Source organism: Salarias fasciatus, chromosome 3 (assembly GCF_902148845.1).
Source record: "Salarias fasciatus chromosome 3, fSalaFa1.1, whole genome shotgun sequence".
NCBI lineage: Eukaryota > Metazoa > Chordata > Actinopteri > Blenniiformes > Blenniidae > Salarias > Salarias fasciatus.
The window spans coordinates 6,207,132-6,225,111 of NC_043747.1; the positions used below are offsets into that span (position 1 = coordinate 6,207,132).

Below are 17,980 nucleotides of genomic sequence, written 5' to 3' on the forward strand. Positions count from 1 at the left end.
CGCCGCGCGCCCGTCCTCCACCTCCCCGAGGTGCCAGTCAATCACCGTGCCCTTGCCCTGCCCCCTGGCTCCGCAGCTGTGATACCCACCCGCAAACCGGTCCCACCATGGCCGTTAATCCGGACGGCGCTCCGGGCGGCAAACATGTGGCTCAACAGGAGCACCGACAGGTTTCTGGCTTCCAGAGTGGAAACAGCGGCGGCGTGTCAAGGTGGACGGTCGGAGCCCCGGGGGGAGGAACAGAGCTGCAGGCATGGTGCCTGGCCAGGCATTCAGACGCCATGAATGAAAGATTTAGAAGATTTAGTAACAAAAACCACCGCGAATGGTCATGAATCTACTGTCATAAATTATTCCTTGCACTGACTTAGATGAATAATTATAGACTTCCTGGTAAAGCTCATCGCCTTATTTTCATTTTGTGGGCTGCATAATTTCTCCTGATGTACGTCTGAGCCTGTGAAGCTATCTAGAATTTTCAGTTATTTTTGATGTAATTTGAAGATTCACCCATTTTAATTTTTAATCTTTATGGCTTTTAGCCCCTCAGATTGACTTACTGATCCCAGTTTAAATCAATCCACAGGATTTTGTGGATCTGTGGTGGGTGGAGCTCATTTGAACCTTACTGGAGAGCATAGAAACATAGACTGTGAAGTTAGAAGCATTAACTGGGTGCATTAAATGGGAAAAATGTTTTTTAAAAAGCACATTCAAACAGATTGGTGCTTATGTCAATATGGTGCAGGATAAAGAACTTTTCAGTCAGTTCAAAACCCAGTGATTAGACTATTGTGGTCTGTCAGGAGAAAAGAAAACATGATTTTGCAATTCCAGGTGTTTTAGTGCATGTTTCCGTGGCCATAATGTTTTCATTCAGATGTGTTTCTAGTTAAATCTTTTTTTTTTTTACTCAAAATATGTAAAAAGATTATGATCAGTAGAGATCTGATGAAGTTAGGAAGTTGCAATTTTTAATATTTTGCCTTTTTACCTGTATATGAGAACTTCCTCCAACCAAAGAAAGAGGAAGCTGATTAATTTAGGGGAGAGAAACATTAAAGGGCTGAGCTTTAGCAGCATCCCACTGGGATGACTTCAAACTGGGTAGAATTACTAATTCTGTTCAGAAAGGACATCGATTGATGCAATAACCCCACTAACTACGATTATTATAATACCTGGAACTGTTGACAGTTTGACATGGTGGCCAAGTCATTACGATGGATAAGTGGAAGGAAACGGGGGAAGAAATCCCTGGCTGGACTTCTCTGAGCCACTGCCTGATTTCATGGTCTCTTTTTCTCTCTCTCTGGTATATCAGATTTTCCTGAGTGCCAGGTCCGATAGCATTGTTTCCTAATCTTTCATATCAGTCCAGAGAGGTGGGGTGGGGACGGGCTGGGGACTGGAGCGCCTGTGTGATAATGGCGGGGAGGGACAGCAGACGGGCCCAGATGTTTAATCCGTCCCCTCCATTCTCATGCAGAGCGGGCTTCGGCTGGCGGTGCGGGAGACGTTTCACTCGGAATGACTTATTTCTCAGAGGAGCTCGATGCAAATACATGCAAAACAAACGGGACGGACACGCAGGACTGCCGGGGACGCAAAAGCAAATGCAACAGCGGTTCGTGGCTTCACCGACACATTTCGTACTCCACGACTTCCATCTTCCCCTCCTCTTTGTTTGAGTCGAGGCATTGTTTGGTTTGTTGACTCCTCCGTTGTTGATGAGGGTGTTGTCGTTCACTCGTGTTTGCTGGGGAAACAGTGCACACACACATTTACGTACAGTACACAGACACCAGCATCCCAAACTTTCAGTGTGTAGTAATGGATTGTGTGTGTTTCAGTGTACTACATTTAATCCCCCAGTAATAGGCTCACTCCGTTGCCAAGAAGCAAAAGAGAATGGAGGGGTGAAATGGAGTGAAGGTAAACAAAACCAAAAGAGGGGAATTAAGGGGACAAGACGGGACAGGAGAGTGGAGAGAATGGCAGAGACAATCCGGCAAACAGAGGGAAGAGTTGAGCATAATGAAGACTGGAGGGAAGATTCAGGTGTAAGAAATTATGGATGATGGGAAATGGGAGGTTGTTTCAGGGCCGTGAGGAGAGAACGGGTCACTGGGAGGTATTAGTGCAAAAAGCAGTCCGGATGGGTTTTGGCAAGGGGGTGAGAGAACGGACAGAGACAAACAAGGATGAAAGATAGCTTGAAAACAAGCAAAGGACAAGCATAGAGGAGGAGTGTTTGGACAGAAATGAATGAATAAGTGAGTAAGACAAGGAAAAGAGATTAAGGAAAGAGATGGAGGAGAGGCAATCACGGGACGGGCTGGAGATATTTGAGTTGCTGATCTGAATTCTGCTTTTATGAGAATCAAACAGTAAATTTAACATGATGGCTTTTAAATCGCTCTTACTTAATAAGTAATAATCTTGGTTCTTTACTTTTTAACTAATAAGAATCAGAGAGATTTATTGGAGTCTTGGAAATCCAATCTTGCTCTTCATTCTTTAGTTAAATATGACAGAGCCTGAAAAATCCCCACGAGTTTCATGTATGCAGATGACACTGTATTTATTAGTTTATTAAAGAACAATGAAAGCACCGATGGATCCATCATTGATTAGCTTGTCAAGTGGCATGGAGAGTCCAATCGTTGAGTTTTAATAAGGCCGGCGACAAACTGAGATTTTAGCAGTTTCAGGTCACAGCTAGCTACAGCTATATTGATCAAATAACTAATCTTAAAAAAGGGAGAATGTGGATGTGGTGTTGACTCAGAAAGAGAAGCCTACTTGGGTTGTCAATTATGTAAAGGGAGCTTGAAGTAAGTATGAGTGTGGCGCTAATCAGTACATCATTTCATGCTGCACTTCTATTGGTCGCAGCAGCAGTCATGGTCACATGGTTGTGAATTTTTGGAGGAACTTGATGATATAATCATTAAAAGTATAATTGGTGGAACCTGTACACTCATAAAGCTACCTTTGAACTATTATACATTCAAAACTAAACTTTTACTAAATGTCTAAGACTTGTATGGGTAATGATGCTTTGTTTTGTTTGAAAAGACATCTTGAAACAGGGCCAAAACCCTTTTGTGACATGGATTTGTTGTTCTCTTATTTCCTTTGTTTCATGGAACCACAGCCGAACCAGCAGCTACAGAAGATAACTAGACAATTTCAGCCTCTTCCCTCCAGTTTGTCCCAAAATGCAGAACAAAGTGAGGCATAAACTGCTTTGTTCCACCGGATAATGTTTGGGTGAACGAGACAGAGAGAAAAAATATGGTTGAGATGGTTTGATCATGTGAGGAGACTCATGAGAGAGGAGGATTGCACAAAGGAATATTCAGCTACTCTGCAACGGCATCATAAACCCACCTGGATGTATCAAAACGGTAACTTGTCAAGGTAGAGGTATTCACCAGGAGGGCAAAGGAGGAACAAATGGGGAATTTTCTGGGTGTAGGAACTGCTGCCAGCCACAAGAGGGAGCGCTTTCTGAGGACTTTCAGTGGGGAATGCTGATGGAGAGTGAGGAGTGATGGGAGGTGTGGCAGCTCATGCTTGGGGAAGGCAGGTAGAGGTGTGATGTTTCATGGAATTAGGTTACTGGAAAGAAAAAAAAGACAGACTTGGGACTTGTGCATGAGGTAGTAAAGGTGAAGGGGTTAATTTGTCTTCCCGAGGACCATCGACACATTCCATTACATTCTTTTTCTTTTGGCTCTGTTATTAATTTAACAACCATACCCCTCCCATTTCTCTCCTTCTCCCCTCTCTCCACTGATAGTGACATCTGTCTCTCCCGCCCCTAATTCAACAATTACAGCAGCTGAGCACCATTGTTGTTACCACAACCGAGCGCTGCAAGTGCTCGTGCTGTAATCGTCTTTCCAGAAGGCAGAGTAGTACCTCGCCGCTCTTCAATGCGACGCCGACACATGCATGTAATTGCCGCATGACAGTAATTTGCATTGCAGAAGAGAAAAACAAACAGTTCTAAGAGCGTAGTCGCCACTCGAGCGGCTCAGCACACCTCCCAGATACATCCTCTATGGGCTTAATTGAAGTATTATTACAAGCGAACGGCTTCATGGCTGTCAATTATGTGGCGCGGAACAATCAAAACATGCACTAACAGTTCCTGTATGCGTCTCTTTCCGCTGGCCTGCACCTGTGAGTCAGCTCTCAGCCCCGAGCGAGAGGCGCCACAGGTGCCGGCGGCCCTGAGTCATGTGCCCGGACGTGTAAACAAAGAAACGTCCGTCTGCCCGCTGTCATTCACTCCCCCGGCCGGCTCCTCGGCTGAGTCTGACCACGGAGAGGGCCGGCAACACATGCACACGCACTCCACCGCCCGCGGTGCAGCCGATGCAGGCGTGGGTAGAGAGACCCCTGGGGAGTGGAAGGAGGTACTGCAGAGCTGAGAGGTGGTCTATTTTAGATCACTGCAGCAGCTCAGAATGGTAGAGGGGAGAGAGAGAGAGAGAGAGAGAGGAATCTAAATGTACTTGTGCTGGTGCAGAATTTATTCCTATCTTTCCTGTTTGTTGTTCACATCCCAAACTTTCCATCACTCCTAAAATACCAAAACATGGCCACAGGTCAATGTGACAGAATCTATTTCAGTTTGATTTGATGTGTTTTCTGTTAGTATGGATCCACATCTGTAACAGTGGGTTCAGCAGCTAACATCCGGATCATGACACCTTCTGAGCACTTCTGTTTTGGGTCACAATCTGCTGCTTCTTCTCCTCTTGTGCTCACTGACAGCAGGCAGAGTTACTCACAACACCACCTTCTGGTTAAATGTGGTATTACACAACAGTCTTGTCAGCATCCATCTGGTTGAGAAGAAGAAATAGAGAATGCCTACCTCATCGATCCCCCTGGTGATATTACATGTCTGTATTATCTCATTCTATTCATAGCTGACGTTAGCTTCACATATTTAAAGCGGCGTGCTGCTGTGGTGCAGCTCACTGGGAGCTGTGGGGGTCAAAGTTCTCACTCAGAGACCCGATGTGGCCCACTTCTCTAACTAATAATGTATTAAGCTGCAGAAACTCTCCGTGGATGTTAAACTGAGAGCCCGATAGATTCATGTCCAGAGGACTGGGTTGGTTGTGAGCTAGCTGTGGTAACTCAGGCTGCTTTACGACGTGGTTATCTGACTTCGTCCCTGGCTCACACCTCATCGATGCTTCCAGAAATTAACATTTCAAACTTTAAAACAATTTGACTCTCCTTCGCTGAGACAATGGTGCAGTTGTGCTTCACTTTCTTTTTCAGACATGCTGTAAATGAAGTGATTTTTGCGGCGCCCGCTCTGAACTCCATCCCCCTGCCACCGAGCCGTGGGGATTCCCTGACCCCATTTTTTTTTTTTTTAAGAGTCACTGTGCCAGCATGGCTCTTTGATTTTTTTGCAGACTGTAATCTAACAAGATTGTTGTTTGACACTGACAATAACGGCTAATTAATCCTCTGACACTGCCGCCACAGCCCGGCCACCCTGAATCCAGCCCCCCCCCCCCCCCCCCCCCCCCCCCCCCCCCCCCCCGCTGGAGGTGTGCGCAGCACGACCCCAAGGTTGATTGAAGTGAAGTGAGGGATAATAAGTTTGTGCAGCAGTGATGAAACTTCTTTGACACGCTGTGGAAGTGATGCTAATTGCCAAGTGCCACTGAGAAGTGCTCCATTAATGCATCTGGAAGCGCGAGAGAGAGAGAGAAAGAAAAAAAAAAAAACAAACCTGAGGAAAACAGTGCTGACAGTTTCACTAAACCCTTTTCACTTTCGTTGAAGTGGTGGCGCCGTGTGAAGTGAAGCGACGCTCCACGGGCAGAAAGCCACGCCGCCGTCGGATTGGAGAGGTGGTGATTTGCTCATCAGCGCCTCTTTGTGTGCAACGGGAACTCTAATATGTCTTCCTTGGAACAACCATGAGATGTTTCAGTTCTGTGTGATTATGTGCAATGACAACGCTTTACTGCTGACTCTGTCCTTTCTTCCTGCTTTATCCTCTCACCGTGTAACAGATCTGTTGTTCACTGACTGCTGGTTCTGTGTGCGATTCTAGCTTCATGTACTAAATGACTGCTAATGCTTTTCTAAAGTGATTTCACTTTGCGTATCACCTATTTAATCTTACTAAATCTAAATTATTCATAAATCTGTTTAACTTGCAAGTGCATTTAAAAAAAAAACAAACACCATTTAAACTCAAGGTAACTAGTATGCTGTTAACATGTCTAACCCAACAAACCAGCCCAAAAACACATTCGCAAGTTCTTCCTGTCCTGACTAAAGCTGCATTAAAGTACATACCTTGCTAAACGTTTGCCATGTTGCCCTTCTAACCTCTAACCTTTTCAGATTCTCTTGTAACCTCTCTTAATTTGTCTTCTCCAAATTTCTTAAAGGGAACTTTGATAATGAGCGCCTGGCTATTGCTAGACAAAGAATCCCATACCGACTTGGTCGGGTAGTTGACGAGTGGCTACTCGACAAAGGTAATAAAATCCCTTTAACTCCACTAATGATCTAACCGTCTAACCTACCGTTAACCACCGCTCTGGAGGAGGTGCAGTCCCACGCAGCTACGGGTGAATGGAATCTGGCTGTTTTTGGTCCCACGGCAGATTGAACGAGCGCAGCAGCAGCTAGCTAACACGTCACGAGCTAACGCCTCTCAGCTACTGTTGATCTGGAACTCTGCTGGAAGACGCGTTGCTGTCTTCCCTCTCTATTCAGTTAAAGCTGCTTCCTCTGTAACAATTGGCTTTTTTTTTTCCACACTGGGACCTTCTCTAAAAGCACCTCAAACTGGGGCTGCATCTCTTCAGAGGATAACCCCCCAAATAACCCAACATAACCCCCCAATAACCTCAACACATGCAAACTACCTTCTGACTCCGTTTTCTTCTTTCCTGTGTCTTCTGTTGGCTGAATGTGAACTCTGTATATTCAATCATGAAAAAAAAAAAAAAAATCCGGGGGAATAAAAAAGAAAATATCCCCCTCCTTTCTCCCCCTCAAAAAAAAAAAAAAAAAAGACTCCCCCTCCTACCCCGCCACCTCCCATGAATGTCACTAAAAGTTAAAGGGACTCTTGAAAGTGTTCAATCGCCACAGTTGCGCGGGCGCCATTTTGCCCGCCCGACCTCAGGACTTAGCCGGCAGCAGAGGTCTGAAATGTGGTCCCCTCGCATCAGAGTGATGATCCTTTAACCCTTTGAGTGCCGAATGTCCCAACCTCTTTGTCTTGTGCCGTGCGTTTGTGCTGCTGAAGGTGGTTGATTCTCACAAAATAACCAGGCCGACGCGTCAGCTGAGTCACAGCAAGGCGTAGTGCCGCTTACTACATCTGCGAGGAAAGAGTGGAGCGCCTGAATGACAGAATCTGTGAGACTTTACAGTTATGTTTGCATTAGCTGCTCTATTTGCACAGGAGATGTGTTGAGATTATCATGAATTAAGCGTTTCAAGCCAATTAGCTTCAGGGGTTCCTTTTGAAACGGCTTTGTGAGTGACAACACATGCAGGGATAAATTCAGGAGATTAAAAAAGAAACAGTCTCCGGGAGCAAAATGAAGTATTCATGCCACAGACAAACAAGATAAATGAAGAGTGCTTGCATATTTATTTCATGGAGACAAAACAATCCTCGCGTTCGTCTCCAGCTCCTGCAAGCCGACTCCTGCGCTCACCTCCGGTGCGTCGCGGGGAGGCACTCTTCGCCGAGCGCAGTCAGGACACAAATCAGAATTAAAAAGACTTGGGAGATGAAAGTTAAATGAAAAAGTGGATCAATAAAAAATGACTTGCCCACTTATGAAGTGATTTGCGCATGCTATGAAACTCTAAAGAGAATGAGCTTGAAAGTGAATCAATTATTCCCTTTCTTCCATAGTTTGCAATGAGTCCGTTTAGAGGAGGAGGAAAGTCGGCAGCAGGAATAAACATGTTAAAGCCTCGTCAGGTCTCAAGTGCAGGCTTTGATCAGGGAGGAGGAGGGTCGCTCACTCCTTAAGACGCCCGGGTTCGTCGGACACACGCCATGCGCCAAAGAGGCAAAGCGGCTCTTTGACACGTCAGTCTAGATAATGGAAGGGGGATTCCTGAGCTCAAAGGGTTAAAGCTGTGTGTCGCTTTGATGAGGAAGCGGATAGAACTCGACACTAAGAAGCTTCTAAGCAGAATCTAACCACCTAACAGCAAATCAAACTCCACCCACACTAACCGCTGAGGGCTTCTCTTCTCACTCCACGCCTGACCATTTGACCCGATTCGGCCCACTTCCACCCAGCTTTGCCCCGCTGGTGACCAAATTCAGAGAGCCCTCAGTTATAACCTTGTTATAAATTATGTTCTAACTTCGGCCCCGGATGTCAACATTCGGAAGAACTTGGACAGGTTGCGGCAGTCGTTCAGGACGACGGAAAAAAAAAAAAAATCTAAACGAAGCTAACAAAGTTCTAACTCCTGCTAAAAGATGCTGATCTCCACGTGTCTCGTCCTCACCTCCACCAAACTCAGAGGGTTAAAACGAAGCAAACCAATCCCAAATTCAAGAGAAAGACAAAGGTCCCTTTAACATTTATTGTTTTCACCACTGGAGAAATGTATGTCGATGTATTCTGCTGTGTGTGGTTGATGGTGAGTGTTGGGTTTGAGTGTGGGAAGCAGCCCGGAGACGACCTGCGGATGGTTCAGGCTGTGTGGCCGGTGTTGCTGATTCTTGTCACACAGACGCCTCTGGTGGTCTCACCGTGATTCAGAGCCGGGCTTTAACCCGGGTGCAGGGAGCGATCACCCCCCGTGGGTCTCCTCTTCAACTATACCTTCCCCGCTTGGGGAAAAGAATAAGTAGAATTCATCATTAGACTCGAGTTTACACAGACAGATGCAAAGCAAGAGGGCTACTCGCTTGAATTCACTCAGTATTTCAGTCACACCAGAGAATAATGGAAGTCGCTGAAGGCCGGCGGCGTCCCGAGCCACGCCGCCGCCCTGTCCCGCTGCATCTCTTTCCAGAGCACTCATCCCATCTCCCCCACTGAGCATGAGACAGATCAGAGTAAGCATCCACGGGCGACTCTGCGGCCGCTGACTAAATCCAAAATGGCAGCCATTACGGAGAGCCAATGGAGGGGAAAAAATCCCCAGTCCCAAAAGTTTTCAACGGCTCTATCCGAGACAAAACTCACTCAGATGCGTCCCTTTCCGCCTTCTCTTTGTGATGGATCTGTCATGCCAGGTTTGCTTCTTTCTATCTAATCCTCCCTCTATTCCACTTCTTTCTCTTTGACCATTGGCGCCAGCTTCTCCCCGCAAAAAAGAAAAAAAAATCAAGCAGTGGAGCCTTCATTTTATTAGATTTAGAAACAGTAACAACAATCAAAGCTTCTTGATCTCATCAGGGAGCGCCATACAACATAAAGATTTACAAACAGTGAGCAAGAATCAGTTTTCCCGTCGGTGTTCGTTTCGCAGATGAGAACGCAGGCAGGCAAAAAGAAAAACTCCCGTAAGGATCAGAGTGTCTTCCTCTTTACATCGTCTTCTGGCGAGGAGTTTGTCCCTGCAGGCAGAGCTCTGAGTTCAGAGAGGAGCAGCACCAGGACACCAGGTCTCAGTGGCCTAAAATACAAGCTTTAATGTTGAGTGTTTAATGGCACGGTGCACCCAGGTCTCCCCCTTCACCCTCACTCCTTAATCGAAAGCAATCAAGTCTTCCCACTTGGTGTGCGGCCAGAGCCCAAATCAAATCTCCAGACCAGGCGCCACTCCAGATCTGCTATTCATGATCCCTGCTTCATTCTCACTGATTCTCTCACATCTGGCTCCGGTCGGCCAGAAAGCTTCTGCCTTTCAGCAAATCCCTGATGAGCTCCGCGTCCCGCTGAGCCACTAGCTTGTTTTCTCATTTGATCCCTTCTGCACTGTTACAGCCACATTTGAGGGAAATCACTTAGGGGGAGCTGAATGAGCCGCTTGCTGGTGAGCAGCTAGCCGGCGACGGGAAGGCGGCTCCGTTGCGGGGAAGAAGGGACTCTTTACTCTTATTTCATGGTCCCCTACCATGAAATGGCCTAAAAACAGCGTCGTCACAGCTGGAGCAAATGAAACGGGAGCAGATTGTTCCCAGCTAACCGCCGTACTATCTCTCTTTGTGCCTTCCTTAACAGTACCACTTGTTTAAGATCTCCATGCAGATATAAGATCAGATACAGAGCCGCAGTAAATCCAGTCGACCCGTTCCTGGCTGGCTCGCCACCGCAGCGCGAGCGCCCTCAGCCGCCTCCCAGGACCTGGGGGGGCGCCCAGCTCTGCCTCCCAGGGCTTCCTCCTCTATCTTCATGGCACATTTGGCTCTTCATCTCCATTGTCAAGCGCAATTAATTCATCGTGTTCTACCCGAACCCGCCTTGACTTGTGAGGAGTCAAATGAAAAAGAAGGCAAAGCGCTCTTAATTACCAAAGAGAGCCTTGCACCGAGGAGATAACTCGGGAACACTTCATAATCGACTCTGTCAGCATCCCACTCCACCCCCCATTGTGCTCCAGCCTTCGTTGATTCTCTCCCTCCATAGTCCCTTCTCTTTGTTCGCAGAGTAAAATTGAAAAACGGGGGCGGGGTTTTTGTTTGTTGATACTCGACATCCTGAAGGATTTGTGAGCATAAAACACAAAGGCGTATTGCGTGGTCCAACTTTTCATTGGGTCCATCTTTTCTATTGACGGAGGTGAGTTGTGGGCCTCAAAACTCAAAGAAAGACAACGAGGTAGAATCCGCTTGCCGCCGTATGGCGAGGAGGGAGGATGAGAGAGGCGTGGCGACGACGGCGGCGGGAGGAAGATGCGGTTCATCTTCACGTGTCCTTGGATATTGACTGAGATTATCGGCTCTCTACCAGAGGGCAGGGCCTCGCCACTGCAGTCCTCCTCTCCCCTCCACCTGCATCCTGGGGGTTGTAGCCGACACACAGCTATTATTTTTGCAGCCTTCCAACAAGCAATCTGTGCATTAGCAAGCCGAGCGTGGCCCAAGCCCGGCCCACTCCCCGCCTGGGCTCAAGCTCGCCTGGTAATTACCGACCACAGCTCATCTGAGACAAGCCATTCCTCCTCTCCGCCGGAGAAAGGAGGACGGCGCATTAATGCTAAGCTACGGCTGCAGATTTGCTACCGCTCGTGTTTTTCCAGGAGCTTTTTTTGGAGCGGTTTGCTTTTAGAAGAAGAACGAGCAAATCTTCTCCCTCTTCCTGAGATCAAACAAGAGCTTTTAAATTCTGGGTCTGGTCTCGGTTGCATCAGAGAAAAGAAAAGAATAAACACACTAGACCGACGGCTTTAACTTCAGTCTCAGATCAGGCTGTGAGCAAGGATACATCCAAACCAGTTTTTCTGTTACCAGGCAGAAAATGGAATTAGTCATAATTATGTCCTCCTACAATAAAAAAAACCCCCCAAAAAAACCTGTCTTAGAAAAAAAATCCAATCACATGCTTCATCTATTTCTTGCTTTTATCAAATACACTTTTCCTTCACAGACATTTATCGACCCTCGGTGGAGGGTGGATTCCTGCTCCAGCACCGCGTCACATTTTCATTATCAGGATTTTGGGAAAATCACTACAGAGCTGCCACAATCTTCACCTTCATTCAGCCAAGGCATGATAAGAAATTAGGCTGTTTTTTTTATTAACCCCCCTTTATAACTGATCACTTCTGACAGCTTCTATCGAAATAAAGAATATTCGTTATTCATTCAGGGCTCACGGAGTCAAGCTTCAGCCCACGGCCTCAAAAAACGTCAACAAGCAGAGTAAATATGAACAGCGAGGTGACAATAAAATAAGCACAGATGGACAAAATGAAGCCGAACAATTAGAAAAGCTTACAATAAATGTCAAAAACATACATTCCTCACTAAATTAATAAACAAAACCAACTTAATGAAAAGACAGAAAACAACCACAAAAATGATGGTGAAACACAAAGAAGCTAAAACCAGCTACAGTTGGTGATAAAAAATCACTTCAAAAAGGATTTAAACTTCAAATGACACCAAACGGGCACAAATCAAAAAGAGGAACAAAAACAAACTGGAAAAATTAACAACCAAAGCAAAACCAGAGGAACGAGTAAATGAGTATACACCCATTCGCCTTTCTTTAACGCCACTTTATACAGCTAAGGGGGTGATCAGGCCGTGGAGCAGAGCCCCAATAAAAGAGAGAACTCACATTCCTGTTTGGACTTGGACTATAAAGAAAACCTCCTCACACACATGGAGAAACATGCAAACTCCACTTAAAAAAGGTCTCAAACCTATAACATGCCCAGTGTTTAAACAGATGTGATGAACAGAAAGTCAAGAATGGTGTCAAACAAAGAAAGAAAAAAAATGTAAGTATCGCAAAATAACTACAATGTGACATAAAATAACCACAAAGGAGAAACAAGTATGAAGATGCTTGAAGTGAATAAACAAAAATATAACAAAAATTAAAGTGAAACCGAAACAAGAAATGTCATACAAAGATGGAGAACAGAAACAAACAAATGCTGAAATTATCCTAAAGTACCGCGAAACTATCACAAAAAAAATTACTAAATGGTCACAGACACAAAATTACCTTCAAGGGAAAACAAGAAACTACAGCAGATGTAAAACTGTCAGAAGACAAACCAACTCCACTCAAACTCAACTGAAAAATGATGAACAAAAAGAAAAATCATTAAACTCAATCGAGCAGAATCCAAATTAACACAACAGAAAAAATGACAAAAGTCATAAAATCCCACCCCCCAAAAAAATACTGGGAGATGAAACAACTTCAAACAGACACAAAATAAGAAAGCAAGAGTCTCAAAGACAGAAGAAACACAGAAATATGAAGACTTTCTGCACAATCACAGAATAATGCAGCGAGACAAACCTGATCCTAGACACAAAATCAAGAGAAGAGAGGCTAAAGACTCATGAGAAGATCAACGAGATTCAAATTCATGGACTTCAGACAAAATAGTAACACAACCTCAGAAATGAAAGGTGAGGGCAGAGAAGAAGAGGCAAACCAATGAAGTGAAGGATGATCACTGCTCTCAGCAGGTTTGCTCATGAAAAAACATTTCACAATGTAAAAAAGTCATGTGTTGGACTTCTTCACAACATGATCTAACTTTAAAGGTTTTTTCACAGATTCTCTTTCTCCCAACTGATGTCAAGGTGTTCCCAGCATTCTGGGTAATTAACTCAAACCGTAGCCATCTTTGATGAGATTTAGCACTAAAACAATCACAAATTTACAATTCCAAGTGTTGCATTTTCGCACCCCTGCTCCTGACAACACATCCGTCAGTGTGTGATTTTAGAATCCTTCACACCCCGATCGCAGACTGAAGCCCTCTTACCGTACAGGAGCTCTTTCCCAGCATGCAGCAGGGACCCGGTGGCTGATGTAGCAGAGAACTCTGGCCTCAGACCAGGGAAGGTGCCCATCATGCAGCCTGTCATTACCACAGAGTTAAGTATGTGATTAGGACTATTTGAGGCTGGAGGTGACTCAACACTCATTTACCTCCCTCTCCATGGGAAGCACTGACCAACATTTCCAAGCTTTCCCATCTCGTCGTCCTCTTCTTCCTCTTCTTTGGAGGAATTCCAGTCCTTCTTTCCATCCGTCGCCGTCTTTAACTGCGTCATCCCTCTTGTTCTTTTTATTGAGCGTCGCCATCGACTCCATGCATCCTACCCCTCCTCCACATTCTAGCCGTCCCCCTCGTCCGTCATTCCCCCCCCCCCTCCAACCCTGGACGGCTGAACGTGGTAGGATCTGGGGAAAAAAAAGTGGATTTGTCTGAAGATATTCATTAAAAAACAGCATGCCAATCGAACATGTAGAGTATGAGAGAGTCCACATCTCGTTCTGTATTGATCATCTGCCAGCCCGCGAGTGGGTGTGCACCACCTTCTACTTTATAAATGTAAAAGGAACCGCTCCCTCCCCCCCAGAGCCGCACCGGACACCGTGACATGTTGGGGTCATTACTGCAATGATTTGCGGAGGAAATCGAAACGACCGCACTTCTCATTCCTCTCTGGAGCAAACCCTGCTCTGCAGAGGGACGCCTCCCGAAACCAGACAGTAGATATCAATCCTTTTATCAATATTCATGGCTGACATGTCACATAAGTAGCCTGAAAGTTATGACTGGAGTACAGCAGACGTGAAGAACTTCCTGGCTCCAGCGTCTCTCCTGGACTCGGAAGTCTCTAGAACGGGCAAAGCAGTACAATTCTCGCCAGGTCTCTGTGGAAAGTGTAGCCTTGGGATTCCACGGACGAGTACAACTGCATGAACGACTGCTTCCGCCCCCCGCCGGCTCGCGTCGGCGTGTTTCTATGCAGATCGCTTTTTCAAACTGAGCTATTTTTACTCCGCTTTGTTGTGACAAATTTGAGGGGCACCGTGCGTTATATTAGACGGCGGATCGGATAAGAGCACGTGGCGAGATAGATAGATAGATATGCTAATCTATCTTTTTCGCTAATTAGACAATCAGATATGCAAATGATTTCCTTCTTTCTTTTATCTCCTGCGCCTGGTTCCAGATGAAGACAAACAGAAGCGTAGAAGTGTCGGGCGGCTGCGGTCTCAGCTCAGTGGCCGCGGTCGCTCATCGCCGGATCCCGGCCACTGCAGTTAATTAAGGCTTTGTGTATGTGCGCCTGCGAATGCCTCTTATAATGAGGCCCCGGCTGCCTGGGCCCCCCATGGACGACGCCCCCGCGCCCTGCCTCGCCGCCCCCGTCCCCACGCCCGGGTCCATTAAAAGCCAATCACCTGATGAGCCCGGGAGAGCGACTGGCAGCAGCCGCCCAATCCCGCCGAATTGGTGCGACGGATCCTCATCAGTGTGCAGCGCCATCCGCCACGCGCACAGCCACCCCCCCCCAACAAAAGCAGAGGCGTATGTAAATAAATGCCGGGGCGAACACACACCACTCGAAAAGGCCAACTATCACACACAGAAAGGTCATCTCACTGACACGTTTCATAAGTTATTATATACGCGTGCGCCCCGCCCGCTCCTCTGCAAGCGGCTCCGTCACATTAAGCGCCTTGATTGCTTGCCATGCCGAGGCTTCTTCTTCAGTCTACCGCCACCCACCCGACCCCCCCGCACCCCCCACCCTCCGTCCCCCTCCCGGCTCATGCCCGCCACCTAAATTGGCTCTTAAAACCAGCATGTCACTTTTGATTTGACCCGGCAGACCCTGAAACAATAACTTCATCAGGCCCTGTTAGAGTCTCATCCTGACCAGACAGCTACAAAAACAAACACTGATTTCCCTTCATCTAGTCTGGAGGGCACCTTCCTTCCTCCTCACTCCGTCTCTCTCAGACGGGGCCAACACATAAGTGGCTGCCACAGCGCTCCGCTGCTCTCAGGGCTCGTCTGCCCGCACTTTATACTTTTCTTTTTTGTTTTGTTTTCGCGAAGGAGAAGAATTCAGACAGGTTACTTAGAGGATGCTGGTACTCTCATATATACGCTGACTTTCAGAGGCAATGTTCGGTAACCCCCACTGCTCTGCAATCATAAGGCACTTAGCTTTAATTTTATTACCGTGACTGACTCATGATTTAAACTTCTGCGTGCGAGAGCAGGGTATCTTTGACTGTTTAAACCCAGTAAAGTTTCAGGATTTTTCACACCGTTTTCACAGTCGACTGGACCTGTATACTGTAGGTCCACCCAGGATAAAAGATGTTTCCCTATGATCCAGAGGATGGTGCAGAAAATGTTCCTTTAAAAGGAGAACCGTTGGACAAGCGCTCATCAAGTCGAACATTGGAGGTCCCAAAGCTTTGCTCACTCCGAGATTGTCAAAGTTCAAATTGTCCGTGTCAAAAGACATAAGAAGACACTTTCTAAAAAGTAGAACAGACCTGGAAAAACGCCCAAGGCTCCTGCTTTTGTTTGGTCGTGATAACATTTGGCTCCACTGTCATGTTTTTTTGGAAACCCGGAGATCAGAGAGGAGGATTCAGGAAAATTTCAAAGAGGCAATCCGAGAGGAATAAAAACCACTGCTAGCCACTCAATAGATGTTTTGAAAAAAAAGAATAATAATTCAGCTTCTCCCCATTTCAAGACGCTGTCAGTGGACATTCAGAAGCAGGTAGGAGAGGTGTGTTTGAAACGGGAGACCCAGAGGCTGATGTGTGTGTGTGTGTGAGTGTGTGTGTGTGTGTGTTGGGTGGGGTGGTGGCAGGCTGGACGGGGAACTGTTTTCTTGTACCTGTGTTCAATCCTGATGTTCAAGGTTGCTCTGTAAGTACAACCACGTGGTTTTTCTCCCCTTCTTTTCCTTCCTGATGTTCACACCCCTGGTAATCCGGTCGACCGGCTCGCCGCCGCGTCGCTCACACACCAAACATGCTAAACGACGAGACGATGGAGTGAGAATTCAGCTTTTATGTCAACGACACATATGCTAGCCATTAAGCCTCGTCATCGTAGAGTTTGGGGACAGGAGCCGGGTCCCCTGGGGGCCCCTGCCGGGCCTAATGATCTGATAATGGGTCGACACGTGTAATGGCCCGTCTCACCGGGATAGATCTATCTTCTCTGTTGAAAAGTTACAAATACACAGTGTTGATTTTTTTCTTCTGCCCACGCATGAACATAATTGCATGCATGTGCACTAATAGACAGTATTCGTCTGATAGCCTCCACCCACCTGGGTGCCGCACATATGTCAGAGGAAGCGCACCCCTATAGATGAGGAGTAAATCATAATTAGAGTGATGAAGTGCCCTCTCAGCACCGTTAATTGAAAGCAAATGGAACCCTGCACCCGTCCCCAGTGTCTCTGGCGCTGATGAGTGGAGGGCCGTCCTCGCCGACTCTCCATCTCGCAAAGAGAACAGTGGCAACGTTCAACAGTTCGTCACACGGGGCATCTGTCAGCTTCAGTAACAATCCAACACACTGAAGCCACCGGGAAAGTGATAGGAGGTGCGGACTGGAAAAGTTCCTGCACCGTGTAGCATTTCGCTTGTTAAGTTTGCTCTCATATCGTTCTATTTACCAGTTTTCTAACCCGTCACTCTTGTGGAGACACCAGATCAATGGCGTCCGACCCTGGTGCCCTAAGCTCCCTCTTCTGTGAGTTTTGCACCCAGTGCTGGAGCTACTCATCACACCCTTATATGCTTAAAACAGATAGGATCCCTTCTCGCTCACGACGGAATCCAAAATCCATCTTCTGTGATGAACCGAACCTATTTCATGAGATCTCTCCACCATACCGGTCTCTCGTGTCTCAGAGGTTCATACCGTTCTGTCTCCAGAGAGTCGATATTTCCCTCTCAAATCCCCACATTAGTGTAGTCTTCCTTTCCACAAACAAACACTCACCTTCCTCGCCGGGATTGATTAATCCATAAAAAAGCTCTTTGGCTTCTGCTATTCCCCCACTCTGAGTAATTACCTCCCGAGGCCTGTTTTTAACCCGTGTCCTTCCAGGCAGTCTCCTTCCCACCGCCGTCAGCACCCGTCGAAATAGAGGTCAGAGAAGAGGTATGGTATGAAAAAGTATGAATAAGACCTGAAGTGACATCAGCTGAAGGAAATCCAGGGAGAAAAACTACACCTGTCAGACCCTCCTCCACCAACACCACCACTCCCACCTCTTCACCACAAGTCACTGGTAACACATTAGTATTGGACCCTGGTTAAATGGTCGACCCTACCCCTCCCTTCATCCGTCTATCCGTCCAGATGAATGGTAATGACCACAGAGAGGAAGAGCCCCTGTTGAATTAAACATTTCCCTACAATGAGGGTCTCATTTTCCTCTTTCTCTGGACGGCGGAGCGGGGCGACGCTTTTTCTCCCTTTTTTTTTTATTCCTGCCGACAGAGGTACTTTATCATTG

At 46.7% G+C, this 17,980-nt stretch overlaps 1 protein-coding gene across 9 annotated transcripts in view; it reads left to right on the forward strand.

The window, feature by feature from the left end:
• nrxn2b (neurexin 2b) overlaps positions 1-17,980 on the forward strand; it is a 686,522-nt gene that overhangs the window by 644,187 nt on the left and 24,355 nt on the right. For 7 of the 9 annotated variants that reach the window (XM_030088531.1, XM_030088533.1, XM_030088532.1 and 4 more), the window contains one exon: positions 6,444-6,533. The exons of the other annotated variants lie outside the window; for them this stretch is intronic. In XM_030088531.1, coding sequence (XP_029944391.1) covers positions 6,444-6,533 — 90 coding nt within the window. The remainder of the gene's footprint in view (positions 1-6,443; positions 6,534-17,980) is intronic. 9 annotated transcript variants of the gene reach the window in all.